General features: G+C 41.9%; 1 protein-coding gene across 2 annotated transcripts in view; it reads right to left on the reverse strand.

The window, feature by feature from the left end:
* PolE1 (DNA polymerase epsilon catalytic subunit 1) overlaps window positions 1–19,898 on the reverse strand; it is a 98,336-nt gene that overhangs the window by 55,459 nt on the left and 22,979 nt on the right. For both annotated transcript variants that reach the window (XM_075692963.1, XM_075692962.1), the window contains exons 17-22: window positions 19,542–19,687; window positions 18,299–18,447; window positions 14,019–14,111; window positions 11,978–12,122; window positions 7,521–7,678; window positions 573–768 (exon numbers count right to left, since the gene is read on the reverse strand). In XM_075692963.1, the coding sequence (XP_075549078.1) occupies window positions 573–768; window positions 7,521–7,678; window positions 11,978–12,122; window positions 14,019–14,111; window positions 18,299–18,447; window positions 19,542–19,687 (887 nt within the window). The remainder of the gene's footprint in view (window positions 1–572; window positions 769–7,520; window positions 7,679–11,977; window positions 12,123–14,018; window positions 14,112–18,298; window positions 18,448–19,541; window positions 19,688–19,898) is intronic.

Consider the following 19,898-nt stretch of genomic DNA (forward strand, 5'->3'; position numbering starts at 1 on the left):
GGTCCCAGCAGCAACAACTGAGCTCAATGTCTTCCGCTTCTATTTTTTCTGTCCCCAGTTCTGCTCCCATGCATTAGAGCTACATAAAGAATGACACCACCTAAAGAATGGCATCACCATCTCCTTGCTCCACATGCTCTGGCACCTGACAGCACAGCAAAGCTGCTGTTGATGCATTATGCCAGCAATTTATGCACAAACCAGTGAACACCTGTAGAAACTATCTTGGTTTGATTACCGACAACTGAGACATGCATGCGAGAATGAAACCATGCAAAACTGTAAAACTTGAATGAAATTGCAAAACTGTTACCCTGTAACAGCCGGGCAGGGCTCATAATATTGGAAATAAAATAAAACACATCTACTGCAATTTGTGATGTCACACATTGCTGCCAGACTGCTGTGTGGTTCCAGTGGAACATAAAAAAATATTTTATTATAAATTATGTGAAGCACCGAATGGGCCCATACTTTGCCAGTTTGCAGTGAGATACATATGGATTAATACTGAATGCACAGTTCAAGTTCAGATGCCCCTTTAACAAGGAAAAAAGAAGCAGTCAGGTTACCTTGCTGTAAAGCACATCAAGCCAGTAGTCGGCTACTTTGGCGACTGCCGCATAGCATTCCTCTAGCGTTTTGCCCTTGAGGAACGCCTCAAACACCGATGATTGGAAGATCTTGATCAGCTGGAGTTCACCACGTCGCTTCACCTCGAATCCTTTTAGTTCGGCCAAAGAACCATCAAAGTTGAATACTGCATACCTAAACATGACCAATCACTTGAGAAACATGATACATACGTTCAATTCTACTCATGTAGGACAGTGCCAGCCTGTCAGTGAAGTAGCCAACATTTGTATTGACAGAAATCCCTGCCATCATAATTCATGATTACCAGTAACATCGCTGACAGCCTTAGTACTACATATATAAAGGAATAGTGCTAGTTATGTAGACTACGCAGAAATTTAAACTGCTGCGAGTTTACGATGTAGAGAGCTATACCCTTATGGTTGCAGATGAGTACTAATGAAAACAGTTCAAAGTAATTGCATTAATCAAATTGTAGCATTTGCACTTAAGTTAAAGTACAACCAATACAGGTTCACTAATGCAAACAGCTCTGCTAAAACAACAGAAGTAATCTGACAAGCCTATGAAACTCTCAAATAACACAATAAAATGCCATCAGACTTGCACTTTGATTTCCCAGCATCTTTTTCAATTAGTTCACGTGCATATCTTAAGCTTCTTACCCAATTCATTCAAACTTCACAATGATAAAAACCATAACATTTAATTTCCATACATCTGTACTTCTGTAAGCAAGTCCAGATTGTTGGAAACTGCCTGGTTACATGAAACTCAAGTAGTGATAATGTCTTTATAACACCTTTTAACGAGACCTTGATTGTTATGCACAATTTTAAGCTTTCATATTGAACTTTCACTAAAGCGCCTGCTTCCGAGTTCTCTTTCAACACAATTTTCTGTACAAGTGTGGACAGCTGGGGCCGTATTTTGCAATTATTCTTGTCTTTCAATTATGTTAATTTCCTCTGCATCAATTGACCAGTCCTGGAGAAAACGCTTCTCAGTAGCTTATGAAAGCCAGACGCAAAAGGTGAAATGAATAGCTAGAAATCATTCTCAGCACAAAATAACACATGGACAAAGAATAGACACGGACAAGCACACTCGCCACTGATTTTATTTTTCTCGATGCTTCACTTCATATACCCTCAGGCATGCGCACAAGACCATAAACAAATGAGTTTACATGAGATAAATACCTTAATCACATCCTATCAGCAAGAAAATGAAAGTCATTCTCGTAAAGAGACGACGACGGAATGTTGATACACTGGTCTCCAAATTTTCTAATATGCATAGCCTCTGCTTGTTCCCGCGCCACCATATCTATTTTTCCACAGTATGCACGTGCTTGCCAGCAAATGTTCGCACATGCACACTTTGCAATGATATGGCAAATGCAAGCCTGCTCCATTTCCGATTGATAATGCATGCTCTCACAAGCAATCATTTATACAACGGCCAGCTTGGCTCACGTATACCTTGCCGCATCTTAAAGGAATCTTATAAATGACCCCGGCTGAACGTTTCAACAAACACTTTGCGTGCTTCTTGACACCATCGGTACTTTTTACAGATAACAGGCGAGCGCAAATACGAGAAAGTTTCTGAGGAGCTGAACCTACTACCAGAACATCATACCTAGAAGCCACATTCTCTAACGAATGAGCCACTCTGTGCACAAAGGGAATAACAGGGCATGTTTTCCTTTTCTTTTCGCTTTCTTCCAAAGCATTGTTTGGCTCACGCTGAAATTTCTTCAATGAAGCTTCGTCCTACCAAAGCTAACAAAGTTGGGAAGCCCGCTGATACAAGCCTATAAATCTGCAAACTGAAGCTTTCCTGCATGAAGTTGGAACAAGACCTAGGTAGTACCAACTGTAAGATTGTACTGGTAATAACTCTTTTGACTGTTTTCAAATGGACAGAATGAAACGAAAAGAATTATTTCTGTGCTCAGGGGTAGTGTATCCAACATGCATGGTTTTCACGGAGCTTGAGATGAAGATCTGAAAATTGCACCTTGTCAATATTAGGAAGCTCATGGGTAAACTTGCGCCCTTGTCCAAGTACTTTAAAAGTGTCTAAGATGCCCGTAACATGCTCAGTGTAGGCCTTATCCTGTTGCTTCTTCAACACAATCAAAAGGTCATCTACATACCTAAACACCTGCAAAACCTTGTCTTATAACAAAGCTATTTCCAGGTGCTGATCAACGTTTGCAAGGAAAGCACTGCATAGCACAGGCGCCACATGATCCTATACATACACCATTCTTCTGTACAAACAGCTCACCTTCAAAAGAAATGAACATTACCCCAGGATAAAATTCCAAAAGTGCTAAAAAACTTTCCAACAAAGCTTTGGCATTGTTCTGGAAGGACACATCCCCATTTTTTTCAATACAGGACCACACAGCCATAAAAAGCTCCCTGTGAGGTATAGAATAAAATATCTCTTCAACGTCAATCAAGGAAAAATATCCGACTGAGAAATTGCCCTCAAGCAATGCAATTACATCACAGAAATCTTTTAGTAAAAAAGAAATCATCCAATACAAGACTGTTAAACTGTTTCAACAAATACTGACTGACCAATAACTGCTATGAGTTATTTTCGCTGACAATTAACCTGAATGGCATCACAGGTTTGTGAGTTTTAACATTAAAAACCAAAAGGTTGCTTCTTTTACACTCACTAATACTCTTCACTAACTTTGGCAAGCCATAATCATTGGGGGCAGACAGCCACCCACTTCTGAAATTCTTCCGTATAGCCTCCATAGCCTTAAGGTCGAAGCGTCGGTCTTTCGCTGATGTCATATGAGTATGACGAAAGGATGAATCGAGTGGCACGGTTTTGTACAGCTTCAAGAGCGTCGATGAGATATGCTTGATGTGAATTCCAGACTGCTGAGGCGTATTCTAGTTTAGGTCGTACAAGTGATGTGTAGGCAAGTAATTTTATGTGATATAGGGCCATCCTCAAATGACGTTTTAAGAAACCTAAAGTTTCTTAGAAGCTGAAAAGATGGTATGCACATGCGTACGCCAGTTGAGGTCGTCTGACACAGTGACACCTAGGTATTTATAAGTGTCAGTTGATTCTAGAGCCAAATTATTAATTGTGTACGCAAACGTCCGAGGATTATGGCTGCGGGTGAATGACATGCTCTTCTATTTGTTAACGTTTAGTGTCATTAACCAAGTGGTACACCATTCTGAAATATTAGCAAGGTCACTTTCTAGGGTTATCTGATCCAAAGTGTTAAGTACGGTGCTTAGAACAACAGAAATCTGAGCTACTTGGTAAGGATTCATTATGCAGAAAGGGGTGAGGCGTGCGTGTCCTTGCATGCGTGTCCGTGAGGCGTGCATGTCTCTTGTGTCCTGTCTGCACACCTCATCCCTTTTTACATAATGAAAAAATTGTGGGGTTTTTGTGCCAAAACCACTTTCTGATTATGAGGCACGCCGTAGTGGAGGACTCCGTAAATTTCGACCACTTGGGGTTCTTTAAAGTGCACCTAAATCTAAGTACACGGGTGTTTTCGCATTTCGCCCCCATCGAAATGTGGCCGCCGTGGCCGGGATTCTTTGCATAATGAAGTACAGTGCGGTAGATAACACAGTCATCCACAAACATGCATATATTACAGTATACACGCAAAGATGAGTCGTTGATATAGATTAATAGGAGCAGGCCAAGAAACGAACCCTGGGGGACGCCTGACGTTACTGGAACCGGAGTGGATAGGTGGCTATTTATAACAACATATTGCGACCGATTAGTAAGAAATTCTGTAATCCATGTTAAGACAGTAGGATGTAAATTTAGCTGGGAGAGTTTCGCAAATAATCGTTGGTGAAGCACTTTATCAAACGCTTTAGCATAATCAAGAAAGATCGCGTCAGTGTGTACGTTACCATCCAGGTTAGAGTCGATGTCATGTAGAAAAGCTGCAAGCTATGTTTCACATGACAACCTCTGACAGAAGCCACGTTGTGAAGGATGAAAAAAGTGATGACTGTCAAGAAAATTTATTATGTGGGATTAGATCACATGCTCCATGATTTTACAGGGGATGGTTGTTAGAGAGATAGGGCAGTAATTAAGTGGGGAATTTCTGCTACCTGACTCGAAAACCAGAACGACCTTCCCTGTCCTCTAGTCGTCTGAAATGACTCCTGGAGAAAGTGACTGTGAAAAAATTAGGGTGGCTCTGAAATTTACTTTAGGTATAAATTTACTGTTAATTCCTTCAGCTTTTCTTTAAAGCGTGTCCAATTGGCATCAACATTATGGTGGTGAAAAGTTGTCTGAAATGTGGGATAAAATGTGCTAAGGCCCTCATTTATTGCTTCATAATCACCTTTGTCATACACCTGTATCGTTTTCTTGTGCATTTCACACTTTGTTGGTCGAAAAGAAAAACCGGCATGAATTACTTTGTGGTCGCTGATTTCGTTGAGATAATGGATGTATGATAGGCTTTCGGGGTTGTTAGTTAATATTCGATCTAAAATATTGGATGTATCCTGTGAAACATGTGTTGCTTCAGAAACTAGCCGGGTCATATTAAAATTGAGGCTGATATCGAGAAAGTTCCTGGCTTTGGTTAGTCCTGTCAATGAACACAAATTGTCAGTGCGCCAATCTATTTGCAGGAAGTTAAAATCGCCAAATAGAAGTATGTGTGCATTTGGGTGAGCAGCAATAAGCTGAAATATAGTTTGGTTAAGCTGGCTGCAAAATTTGGAAGTAGTGTGGGGAGGTCGGTAACCTACGCCTAGCAGTACGGCGGTCTGTAGGCATGAGGTCTGTAGGTCTGTAGGCCAATAACATTTCCAACTATGACTGAATATTGATGACTGCACAAGACAATCGCTCGTGGAATGCAATCAGCACACCGCCACCGCACGTAGATGCACGGTCATTGCGGTACACACTTCAATATCACTCACGTCGTCAGTGAGCCACATCTCAGTAAGTATTAGTAGATTACTCCTAGAGGACAATACAATGCTAGATATACGTTCAGGCTTTTGAAGAAAACTGCGAATGTTATTGTAAATTGCAGAAAGTGAAAGAGCATTGCTAGAGACAGCATATGCTCGGTTCTTTTCTTTCTTTTTTGGCGCTTCAGTTGCTACGATAATTTTTTGATGCTGTTTGTACTGTCGTCAAAGATGTACCGCTTTTGGTTCATATACAGCGTTTTGAAACGGATGGAAAATGGCTTGTTCTTGCTTTTCGCAAAAGCAATCAGTTGTTTGCAGGCATTTTGGACTGGGCGCGAGAAATCCTCACTGATGCCATAACTTGTCCCTTTAAGCATTCAGCCATTTGACAGTACTGCAGTTTTGGTCTTGTGTAAGGCAAGCTTCACTATTATGGGCCGGCGGCAACCAGCTGAGGGACAGCCTAGGTGATGCGCGCTCTCTACATCCCTTGGTTCCAAGGTTAACTGCAAGTTATCGCGGCAAAGGTTTGTGACCGACTACTCTGTCTCTGTGAATGTTTCCGAGGAGAAGGAATGGTAGGCGGAACACTGTATTTAGGCCCGTTCTTTAGCACCACAGAAACCTCACCCAGTACTTTATTGTCCCTCAGAACCTGGAAACTTGCGGTGCAAACGGTTTTTTTCTTACAGCTGGTTACAAGCATAAGACACCGTTGCCATTGGAATTCTGTCGTTTGAGCTGTTATTTTCCAAGACCACTTTCCTGTCCCCATGTCCATTCTTTGTCCATATCTTATTTTCTACCTAAAACCATCTCTAGCCACGTACCAACTAGCCCGGCGGCAGACGTTACTATTAAATGAATAGATAAAGAAAATTAACATTGCAAAATCTTGCCTCTGGATTTATTCCAATAAGGCACCCATAATTTGTCACTCTGTATGCATATAAGAACAATAACACACAGTGAGCAGAGATACTAAAATTTCATATTTGCTGTCAGAATACAGAACACAGTTAGACCTCGATATATCAAACACGGATGTATCGAATTATTGTTTATATAGAACACTTTCTATATCACCTGGAAAATCGCAGGCATTTTAAGTTTTTTATTTCGAACGGGGTCGGACGTAAAATGGATATATCGAACTCTACCATCCTAGACCGTGTGCACTCTGTGGACAGGTGGTGAGCTTTCCCGCAACACCCTCGAAAATAGCGGTGGCGCGATGTGCGTTCACGAGTGCTGTACACATCAACTGCACCAAGGGCGCTGTTTGAACATAGCGGCGCTGATGTCGCCGCGCTCCCAACTTCAACTGAGACTGTAGCTGCTTTGACTCTTCTACGCCACTACTGCGGCACAATAGAGGGCACCGGCCTATTGCTTGTGGATCGTTTAGACTATGTTGAGGACTTCATGTTTAAGCACGCGGCTGCCAATAAGAAGCAGGCTACACTACTGCTGTACTTTCGGCCAAATAAATAAATATTTTTTGTAACCCTTCAAGCATTTACTGTGCCACGGTTGTGGCACGATCGGGGATCGTTGTTCGGAGTGGGCGATTGGCCTAGACCGCGCTGACTAGCCACGCAAAGTCAGCATGATGTAATTGACCACGCGCTTCCGGCGGACAAAGTCGGCGCTGCCTAGGCCGATTTTGCACGGCGCAAACAAATGCGCGCTCCGAACAACGATCCCCGATCGCGCCCTTGCCTTATTGCTTGATTTTCAGAAGTTTTTGATGCGTTTTCTGTGTGATTTTACATATCGAATGTTGGCTATATCGAACTATTTTGCAATCACTGCACTGTTCGATATATTGAGATCTGACTGTACTTTCATCAATATTTGCAACTGCCTGTCAAGTAGCTTTATTAGAAGTTTAGAATAAAATAACTGTTCTTCTGTATGCAAAGAAAAATACATATTGGTTACAACCGATTGCCTCACCTCTTCTTCAATTTCTTGCCCTCTTCCTTAGAAGCTGGCAGGATCATGGCCAGGTAAGGGCCATCCACTTCAAAAAAGATTGAGTTCTCTGACCGTTGGACGTACTCGAGTGTCTCAGCATTGACAAGCTCATGGTACTGGTCATTTGTATTGTGCTCCTGCAACACAGCAATGCAACAATGAAACGTCAGTCCAACACCCTTACAATGCTATAGTGACATTAAAGGCGTCCTGACATTGAAAGCAATTTCCAGCAATTGAAACTGAAAGCAATCATTGCAAATAACCCCAAAATCAGTTATTCGCAAAGTGCTACACTCCACAGATTCATTAAAGTGTTTACTGGTTTACCAGACACACATAGAAGCAAAGAAAAAATGTCCTCAAGCTGATCCCAGGTCTACTTTAGATGGATACTAATGAGAAAAATTACACCACGCTATGTTGCTAGTCTTCATATAAAAAAAAATTAAATTAAATTATAGGGTTTTACGTGCTAAAAACCACTTTCTGATTATGAAAGTCTTCATTTTATTAAGCAACAAGTATGATACCATATACCATATACCAGAGGCAGAGTAAATAAAATTAACATAACACTCAAAAAGCAGGCACTACGCCCCCAATTCCATTTCAAAATTTTCATGCTGCAAGCAAATGTTGCATTTTTGTTTTGTTTCACTACTCTCCTCTCAGTCCCAATAATACCACCCACCAGCATGCTGAGAGCTATGCTGCCATGCTTTGCATACAAAAGAAATTGAGAGAGGAGTTTAGCATTGAACTGTAATTGCAGATGCAATTCACTTCCAGCAAATACTATTGCGAATTGATGTGTTTCTGAGTTCTTTACTATCACCCTTCACCAGGGACATAGCCGGGGAGGGGGGGGGGAGGCTTATGGGGCTTCAGCCGCCCCCTCCCCGAAATTTTTTCATGATGTCATGCACCGCCAACCAAAACAACCCCCGTCACCGGAAATCATTCTGGATTTAGTCTAGAATGTCTTTTTCATGCTTGAAAAGACATTGGTGTTTCGACGGCGAGCAGGCTTATCATGGCATCTTGCAGAGGCCGCGGAACCTACGGAACGCATGGATTTCAATCCCAAAACTTTGTGGGTGCAAAGTTTTTATAAACTTTTGATGCGAAAAGTGCATTGACATTTCCAAAGTCGTGCTTAAGATTTTCAATTCCGGAATTTGTGGGTTTAATGTTCTGATAAAAACTTGATGCCAAAGGTGTTTTGAGCTTTCTAAAGTCGTACATCGGACCATACGAGACAAGCCAAATCAACACACTGTCAGACAGGTTGACTTGAGTGTACTACTCCAAAGTTGACAATGCACGCAGCAAGGTATGATGAAAATAAGCGTCGTGGTGGTTCATCTGTACCGTCATGTCACAGAAAAGAGTATAAACATTTTTTTTCACCTATGCCAAAGCATCCATATGATGACACTAAAGCCAGAAATGGTAACTATATTCTCATTTATTTTCCTACTTTTACTTTTATTCGTAAGGACACATTGAGCCTCTTCAATTTTCTTGTTCTCGCTACCTGCGGGCTGCCAGAGCCAGTCGAATGCATGCGTTTTTCTAGTGTTGCCCCGACCACCGTGTGGCGCACTTCAGTGCGCATTCGTTTTTCTCTGGCCAAGTGGATTTTTGCCTGGCAGAGTTTTGGTCGCTTTCTGGCTAGCAGACGAGAAAAAGAAACAATGGTAGCTCGCCGCCATCACTGTGGGGACTCAACGGATTGCAACGCATTTGCTTGAGCGCAACCTCTCTGGAAAGCCTTGTCTCGCCAGTGTAGGATACTGAGCAGTGTGCGTATGGTTCTCTGTAGATCAAACGTCTAACATTTTCTTCGATATTCCTTCGGTAGCTGCCCGAAGTAGGCATTCGATTGTGGCCAACATGCTTTCCTTCATTTCGGTGGCTCTGCCCCACGAAAGAAAGAAAAGACATTGTTGAGGTGCAGCAAATTGTTGCGTGGTGAAAGTTCGATTTTGTTACTTCTTATTTTGCAGAAAGTAATGGGCCACGGGACGCTTCAGTTGCTGGATACTCTTACTATGTTATTGCAATAGCAATTATGTGGACACTCCAGGTGCATTCCTGCTGTCGCCACCTCCCTCATGTTCCGCATAAAGTCCGAGGGCGATAACATCGTGACCGCGCGCCGCATGCTGTATGTGCGAGTGAAAATCGGGGAGGGGCATGGGTGAGCCGACGATGGTGGCTGTTTTGAGTGCGCAAGGGAGAGAAGCGAGGAGGAAGTGCGCCGCCTTCCGTCCCACACGATTATAATGGGGAATAGGATTCTGCGATCTGTGAATCTGTGATTTCGTAACATGTTTATTTGCCTTGACGCATTATATACAGTGACTTTCTCTTAGATGCCTACATTTATTGGAGACTAATACGAATAGTGAACTTTCTTGTTGCAAGGTTTTGTGTATACATGCAGAGAACATTGTTTTCAGTGACACTCTTTTGACCTTTATTAAGCTGTATCTTCGCATTTGTATATTCCATTGTATCTTCGCATTTCTAATGTACGAGGGCGAGTCAAATGAAAGTGAGCCAACCCACCCCATGCAATAATGGTTCAAGATCAATAACGATCCAAGACCGGGTCAAATCCACCGTGCAATCACCCCTAACACAATTGCAAAGGTTGATGAGCTAATTAGGCAAGAACGGAAGATGAGCATCAACAAACTGGCAGAGCTTGTGAACATCAGTCACGTTTCAGTTCACACCCTAATTCATGATCATATCGGTTATCGGCTCTTGTGTGTGCAATGGATGCCCAAGATTTTGAACCACCATCAGAAGACAGAGACGTTCGGCACTGCCTTGACTCATCTGATCCGGTATCACAATGAGGGTGACGACTTCTTGTGCACAATTGTGAGCGGGGATGAATTATGGTGCCACTATTACGAACCTGAAACACGATGGCAAAGCTTACAGTGGAAACATTCAAATTCACCGCTCCCAAAGAAAGCAAAGGCCGTGATCTCCGCCGGAAAGGCACTGACTTTTTTTTCGATTATCGGGGGCCATTACTGATCAAATTTGCTAAACCTCGAGAGACTATCAATCGTTTTCGGTATTGTGAAATGCCGGATCAGCTGCGTGTTGCAATCAAGAACAAACAACGTGGAAAATTGACGAATGGGGTCATCTTGCTCCACGACAATGTCCGTCCCCATGTCGCTGATGTGTTTAACACAAGACTGGCAAAGTTCAAGTGGAAAACGCTGCAACATCTGCCATACAGCCCAGACTTGTCGCCTTGGGACTTCTATATTTTGGGGCAATCGAAAAAACAGCTCAAGCGAACCTGATTCGTGTCGGACGATCACGTGAAAGAGTCAGTTACAGACTTTTTGAAGCAGCAACCCAAGGAGTATTATGAGACAGGAATCACGCGACTCATTAGTCAGTGGGACAAATGTCTAAGTGCTCATGGAGGCCACCTTTAAATAAAGTACCCCGTTTGTCATATATTCACATTGGCTCGCTTTCATTTGCTTCACCCTTGTACATTTTGCAGAACTGATGCTTTTTATATATGCTCTCTGTTGAGACTATAATTTCAGTACAATTACTCAGAATACCCGACCGGTGACAGCTGCTCCTACACAATCTCTTGAAACAAAGGACTGCGCCATTGCGACTTTTCCCTGGCCGTTGCATATGTACATTAAAAATGTAAACAAGGTTCTTGAATGACAAAGTTTCATAATTATATTTGTCCTCAACTTGTTCATTCCATGGCCTTTCCAATTTTCATATCAGCAGCATGCACTGCTTTACAGGTTTCAAGCTAATATATTTCTAAAGTTTGTGTGATATTTTCTGTACTTATTAAATAGACAAAAAACATGGCAGCATTAATATCATTTATTTCGAGCACAATTTTTGGGACATACGAGTATATTCTTTTATTTAAAGAAACACATATTTTAGTTTTCTTGACAGTGTGTAGCCTTCAAGAATTCGTTTGCAGCATCTTTGGCAATGGCAATGGAGTTATTATTCATGTATTTGATCCCCCGACAAATTCTGTAAGGAGGAGGCCAGGCTGCAACGTGGGCCACCCCAGAACGAAATTTCTGGCTACACGACTGCTCTTCACTGTTTAGAGGTTGTGGGAACATAGGTTCTCAGACTCGGCTACGGCCCTCAAGGAAGACACTGAGACCACAACATCTAAGGCTTAGGGTTCTTCCCACAAAGCCAGGCTAGCTCTGACCGATGGGCATTTCGAGTGTGCGCATGAAAGCTTGGACCATGCTGTATGCCACAGCCAGTCGTTCTCTCAGCAGCGGGCGAGAGACGCCCCGTAAGGACTAGTGGTCACATATAATGTGACGGTCAGTTCACGTGCATGGCAATGGCAAAAAAGAAATCAGCAGAAGATAGCAGCAGGATTGGCATACCTGCACCATGATGTTGAGCACAGCACCAGGGTAAGAGATGGTGAGCTTCGGTTTCTTAGCATTGCTGGTTCGAATAACAAAATTCTCAGGGAAAGAGGCAGGGAGCACACACCAGATGCCATCAGTATCGAGCTCGAGAGGTCGCCTGAATGTGAAGCAAGCACATGCCTTAAGATGATGAATAAAGGAACAGTTATCATTGAATGAAACCTTTCATGGTGGCTCAGTTCCCACAGCATTCCAATTACAGTCAAAAAAGCTTGTGGAGAGTGTTTCCACACAAAGCTTGCAGAGAGTTAGTTTTCCACAGCAATGCAATTTGAACTGTGATTTCTGAAGACCTTAACGGGATGCAAAGAGATGAAATGCACAACAAATGCACTAATTGCCAGCTTGCAATTACTTAAATCTTGAACGGAACACAGAGGAGACATGGGACATACAATAAATGCACAAACTACCCATTAGCGATTCGTTGTATGCCTTCAGAAAGTACACAAGGAAGACAAAGGACGCACAGCAAATTTCGCAATTTACCTGCAATCTGTGCATTTGTTATGCATCCCATGCCCTCTTTCAGTCCAGTCCAAAGTCCTTATGAACACAACCTAGATTTCGTGCTTTAGAATTCTGATGCTGAGCACAAGGTCGTCGATTCCATTCAATACAGCTGCTACAACCAAACACAATTCCTCTTTGACATACCTTGTAGTCCAATCATGCGAATACATAAACTAAGAAACTACCAATTTTACTTTCTTGAAGGTAAAATTGGGAGGGTTGGTCCTGATTGCTCTTTGAAATGGCACTTAAAATAAGGGACAAGGCGAAAACGGGGACAGGAGGACACATGCATACATGTGCCTCGTCTCCCTTCTTCAGCTTGTCCCCCCGTTTTAAGTCCTTCAAACATTTAGTACTTCCCTTTTCTTCTTTTTCACGGAGTTGTGATATCGCAGAGTTTCCAGACTACTAGCACACTTAACAGAATTGACGGCTCCACAAATGCAGCTAAAAGGTATATATAAAATTATGGCTGTAAAAGAACAAAACATGCCAGCAGGGCAACTATTCTTGATGACCTGTGTGACATTATCTGTTAGAGATCAGGGTCTCAAAGGAGCATAGCTAATGTACTGCAATTCTGATATTATGCTTGGCGTAACCTTGCTGTAAACACTTTCTTTTCACTGATGCTATCTTCGCATGATGACCCTTTCTTCAAGTTTCCCAGATGAAGCTAATGATAACTCCATCCACATTTAACTGGTAAGAGCAGTGGGGAGGAATGGTCAGGATTCATTATTTTATTTTATTTTATTTACTTATTTACTTACTTTATTTGTTTGTTTGTTTGTTTGTTTGTTTGTTTGTTTGTTTGTTTGTTTGTTTGTTTGTTTGTCTGTCTATAACATCACAGGCAACACTAGGGCTATGAGAGACACCGTAGTGAAGGGGTCAATAAGTTAACTTTGACCATCGTTGGTTATTTAATGTGCACTTAAATCTAAGAATATCGGCAATTCTGCATTACACAGCAATCAAAATCAGAATCAGAATCAAAAATTTATTATTAGAAGTTGGGTCACAATTACAAGTACTTAGTATGCAGAAGGAGGTCCCATAGTCAAAGACTATGGGACCTCCTTCAAAGTCAAAGTTGGCAATTGAACCCGTGACTTTGTGCTCAGTAGCAGTACACCATGACAGTACACCATGAGCCCCCATGACAGGTACGCGATTTTAGAAACACTAGCATAGACTAAAAGGTGCAATATCACTTTGCACTTCATAGTAACTAGGTTCAACTGTAACAGAAAATTGAGATACACCATTGTACCCCATCAATTCAAGCACATGAAGTCGTTTTTCACCAGCTTTAGCATTCCGCCACCTTTCATCAGGTTTGTTTTTTTCAAGAAGCTGCCAAGCCACCCCGTACAAAAATGAGCATAAGCACACTTTTCAGCCAAGTAAAAGGCTGATTGAATTATATGTTAGAGGCATGTTAATTAATATAATAAAAATAAGAAAAACCCACCCTATCTGCTCCACGAGCTCTCTGGCGTGGGTGATAATTCCAGCACCTGTGTGGCACACAATGCCAGCCATTTCCATGCTGTACCATCTTGCCCTAAAACCAGCACAAACCATTAGATTTCACAGCTGCAAACATATGCACTAAGCTAGAAAAGAAATGATACACCATGCACATAGAATTAAATATAGCACAATGCACCAAGCCAGGTAATGAAAATCGATTTAATGAAAACTCTTTTCAACACCAGAAAAAAAAAGTATGTTACCTTAAATGCACACAGAGAACTTGCATTCTGTACTAACACAGGCTCTTATCTGCTGATCTGTAATTATCAATTTCTTTGGCTGTTTTCGATTTCATTGATACAGTGAAATGTTCTGATCTGCATTTTTATGTAGCCCAATACTAAACATGCAATCAATAAACCAAGTACAAGAAGAAAAAAAAATAACAGGATAAAAATTTCAGTCAAACCAACAATTTATGCATAATTGACAATCACAAAACACCAGACTGAGTTCGTCAGTCATGATTTCATGAATTTTCACAATTACACTGAAATGACACACACACACAAATAAAGCTTTAAAAAGTTTGCACCCTTTGGGGCATTTTGTCCCAGAACAATAATCATCATCTGCCTTGCTTGCATTTCCTTTTATTTTGAAAATTCTGCACAAGCTAATTTCCTGTCACGAATACTATGTCACGCTTACGACGCGCATGCCGTTCATGGCCTGGAAGTAGTTCATGGAGCATTCAAGAAAGGAAAGGTGCACAAGAAAGATGACAATTATTGTTATGGAATAGCATAAACCCTAAAGGGTGCAAACTGTTCTTAGAGTGTATGTATTACAACAAAAGTAAAATGTAAATACAGTTAAACCTCGATATAACGAACTTCAATATAACGAAATTCTCGATATAACGAAGCATTGAACTTTTCATAACCTGTTTCCCATAGAGCATCATGTATTTAGAATCTCAATATAACAAAGTGTGTTTGTATACGACTTCAATATAAAGAAATTTCACTGCCGCCGCTGCAAAGGAATGTCGAGACAATACATGTAAATGGAAACTTCCGTGGCTGCAGATGGTCAAATGATAGAATTACAAGCAACTGCTTGCAAATGCACCTCAAATCGTGGCCGCACGACAAGAGCGACCGCCGAAATGGAGCTGCATCATGTTCCGTATAAAGTCCAAGTGCAATAAGATCCTATCGGCACCGTGCACCGAGTGCTTTTGGTGCAAGTGAAAGTGTGCGAGGGTGAGACTTTAAGATGGTGGCTTCACGAGTGCCGCCTTCCCGTGCGAGCGAAGGGAAATAGGGGGAGGGGAGCGAGCTCGCGGCAATGCAATCAAGCGCGAGCGAAGAGGCAGGGGGAGGCGGATTGAGGGGTAAGTTTACGCACACCTCGGTCATGACTGTGCATGGCTGTAAGTGCGACTGGGTGCATACCTGGCCACGCACCCTGCTTTAGAGGTAATGTGCCGTGTGCACAAAGTGTGGGCATGCCGAGACGGCGTGCACCATGTAAACTGTCTTAAAGCGCATTTAGTATTGGAGGTTGTGTAATCTTGAGTTTCGGTGACTCGTTGGAGCTAGAGGCAGAACCCGCTGTGGTTGCTCAGTGGCTATGGTGTTGGGCTGCTGAGCACGAGGTCGCAAGATCGAATCCCGGCAACGGCGGCCGCATTTCGATGGGGGCGAAATGCGAAAACACCCGTGTACTTAGATTTAGGTGCACGTTAAAGAACCCCAGGCGGTCAAAATTTCCGGAGTCCTCCACTACGGCGTGCCTCATAATCAGAAAGTGGTTTTGGCACGTAAAACCCCATAATTTTTTTTTTCTGGAGGCAGACAAAGCATTCGCTCCCAGCTGATGATGATCGAAGTTTATTGGCGCAAGGGCATCTAAGGCCAAAGAGCGCCGGGCCTTGTGTTTTGATTTATCAAGATTGTGAGTTTAGACTATGACCTAAAACAAAGGCTGTATAGAGGCCTACACATAAGATAGATCTATAGAAATTAGCACATCATTTCTAAAATAATTACTAAAATAGATATAAGGCCTTAAATGCATTCGCTATAGGCACACATGTTAAATTATTCCGGATTGTCCGAGTCCATTGGTGTACAATTCTTGCTTACTCAAGGAGTGCGAGAGCTCAGACATACTTTTGTGCATCAGATTGTACCTCACCTGTGAGGCACAATCTGATGGTTAGGATGGAATGAGATGATGTCTATAAAGTTATCTTGAGCAAGATAATTAAGCACTCTTTTAAGGTTAAAAAGTGCATCCTCTGATAAGAACATTGAGGGATGGGGGGGTGTGAGTAAAGTTCGCTAAAATGAGCCACTCGCTCTCGGTGAAGTTGAGGACATTGAATGAGGACATGTAGGACAGTTAAGTTCTCACCACAGCGTGTGCACATCGGTGGGTCAATTGCAGTCAAGAGGTATTTGTGTGTGCCATAAGTGTGTCCTATTCTGAGTCGTACCAGGGTGACTTCGGTGTGTCTACCAAGCTTCAGTGGGAAAGATTTAGTTGACTGCGGTTTAAGCAGGTGCAGCTTATTTTCGACTTCCTTGTCCCATTCAGCTTGCCAATGATTACAGAGCACCTTTCGTACCGTAGGTTTCATATCTACACCAGGTACCCAGCTTACATCAATTGTACCCCAATGAGCCGCTTGTCCAGCATTTTTGTCTGCCATTTCATTGCCTGTGATGCCAGAGTGGCCTGGCAACCAGCATACAACAAGGGCAAGGTTTTGTTTATATGCTACGTGAATGTGTTTAATAAGGAGCTGGTTTAATACAGGGTTTTGGCTTGCTTTGCTACAGGAGAGGGCTGTGACAACGCTTAAGGAATCTGTGTATATTATAGACTTTTATATCTTATGATGTACAATGTACTCAGCAGTGATCAGAATATCGTACGCTTCCACTGTAAAGATGCTGCTATGGTTATGCAAGGTTTTAGAATTGGAGAAGTTTGGGCCATGGGCTGCACATGATATCGAAGTTGGAAGGTTTGAAGCATCAGTGAAAAATGCCATAGACCTATACTTGTCTTCAAGGGCCAAATACTGTTGCTGGATGAGGGCACAACTCTTTTTGTTAAGCTCTGTAAAGGACAAGTCACAGGTGACTGTACATTGCTCCCAAGGTGGGATGGGTTCAACATAGTCGCTTTCCTGCAGATCTGTGAAAACTACCTACTCCGAGTTTTTCTGCAACAGATTTTACTGCTAACGGTAACGGCGGGGTGTGTGAAGGCCTGTTTAAATACAACTGATTTGTAGACTGATCACTTATGAGTGCTTTGCATGGATGTTGTTTTAGCGACATCGTTCTTATTGCATAGGCGACTCCGAGATATGTACGCTGATAATCCAGTGGCCACTGATCTAACTCTACATAGAGACTTTGCATAGGGTTTGTACGAAAGTCACCAAGTGCTAGGCGGATTCCTAAGTGATAGACAGGATCGAGTAGCTTAAGCGTTGTCTTTGAAGCCGACTGGTAAACAATACATCCATAGTCTATGCGTGACAACACAAGGCTTTTAAAAAGAGATAGGAGGCAAAACCTATCTGTTCCCCACGACTGGTGAGATAAAATCTTTAAAAGGTTCATAGTTTTAAGATACTTCAGCTTCAAATGTTTTGTATGCTGCATGAAGGTTAGCTTACTATCAAAGATTACACCCAGAAATGTTTTTTCTTTTCTATTTACCAGGCTTCTCCCATTCATCGTAATGCAAGGGTCAGGACATACCCCTCTTCGTCTAGAAAACAGCACACAGGTAGTCTTTTCTGCACTGGATCTAACCCCGTTTTCGTCTGCCCGTTTCGCTCCCAGCTGCTGGCCGCTTTTCCTGATAGCGTCGTCCCAGTGCAGGCGACGCTATCAGCCATGGGGGCGGAGTGCACGCAAAAGCGTGGCTGGCTTGGCTTAATTCGTGCCTCCGAGAAGATATCGTCAATCTACGTGGCATGAAACCGTATCATTCGTCGCTGACTCCCAAATCTATCAAAATTAATAGTTTTCTCAATCAATTTGCCTTTTTCGATTGCGCGATCATTCGGAAAATTCTGCGGCCTCTTTCCACATAAGAAAAATCAATCAGCAACTGTACTTAATTGCATAAAAGGGCAAATTTCCATAGAACTAAATTTCAATATAACGAAGCAAACTGCCGATTTCGAGAACTTCGTTATATAGAGGTTTAAGTGTATAACATCAGCGGAAGCATGCTTCTCACCCTTTTCTCATCACGTATCCATAGAAGGAATTGAGAATACACTTGTGAGCTAGTTGCAGTGAGTCATACAACACTTCCAGGTTTTTGGTTGACTTGATTTCTGCTGCATCCCCTTTTGAAACGGCTTCAGACACTTTCTTTTTGGCAACCTATGAGAAAAAACATGTATGTTTTAATTTTATTCCACAACCTTGAGTGTACAGATGCTTTTTCCACATGGCAGTCTAACCGCCACAAGTGCTTTATGAAATAGCTACAAAGCAGAAGTAGAATGACATCTTGAAATAAGTGATAGAGCACCTGATTTACTTTTCAGTTTGAACAGATTTTATAAAGATTGCCTGCGACAGCACTGTGCTGACTTCTAAGGTGGATCTTTGGAAGAGGTGGAAATGACCTTCATGAGAAATTATGTCCAGGTGTTCACTAAATAATGTCCAAGTTGAACGTCAATATCACAAACACAGACATAGCGAAATGTTGAATATAACAAAAGCAATCTAAAATGTTTCTCGCTAATATCAGCATGTAACGAATATATTCTTATGATGAGTATTATTATGATTATGATGAAAAATATTTTTGTCTTTACAGAAATGCTAAAACCAGCACCAAGTTTGACATATCCCTCCTCAAAATGTGTTATGAAATGCATTGGCATTTCACTAAATAGTTCATAAAACATGTCTTTCTAGCAGCTCAGGGTGATCTTAACTGGAACGCCAGTGCATTGTTTAGCGGAATTCAGGGCAGATATCTCAAAAGTGATGCTAATCTTCAGATTTTTGTTAAGCAGGCATGACTTCACTACGAAGCAGCTTTAATTTTTAAAAAGTTTATTAATTACGTATATCAACATAGCAATTTGCATGCAAGTAATGTCTGCTTCTTTGAGTAATCCACTTGAGCACACTGAACTGTGCTATATATTATTTCATGCAATTCTTAGAAAATTTGTTCAAGCTAAAAGGAAAGACAACAGTATTATATTAATGGAGACAACGCACACAAGAAAATAAATTATATTGCCTGCACAGATGGAATGTGAAGTTAGGATGTCAAAATATTACACGAACAAGGATTTTTCAAGGTATTTTGATGGCAGACTGAAACCGGAACAATTTTGCTGTAAGCAAGCATGTAAACAGAAAAGAAGTACATTCTCGCATAAATATGGCATAAGTAGAAAGGTGAGTGAATGAGCTATGGTTAACGACTAAAGCAAGGACTTGAAATAACAAACCTTTAGAAGTGCCTTAAATTCATACCGGCGGTCACGGAAGTTTCGCACGGTATCAACGTAGAAAGAATTTTCCTTTTGGCATATGGTTGTCTCCCGCACTTCCGTGCGTGTTATGTGCACTTTCTTGTAGGCTTTCCTGCAGTAGTCTAAAGAAGCAAACACGGACGAGAAAAACATGGAGTGCCAGTCAGCACAAATTTGTCTTTGCTTTGCTCACTCATTGCAGCCATGCAAATGAGGAAAAGTGAGACATATCAGTGTTAGTTGAGCTAAGTGCAGAGCATAGAATGGACAGGGACACTACAGGTGGTTACATTCCTTTTGCATCACAGCGATCACATTCATGACGATTGTTGT

Source organism: Dermacentor variabilis, chromosome 5 (assembly GCF_050947875.1).
Source record: "Dermacentor variabilis isolate Ectoservices chromosome 5, ASM5094787v1, whole genome shotgun sequence".
Classification (NCBI taxonomy): domain Eukaryota; kingdom Metazoa; phylum Arthropoda; class Arachnida; order Ixodida; family Ixodidae; genus Dermacentor; species Dermacentor variabilis.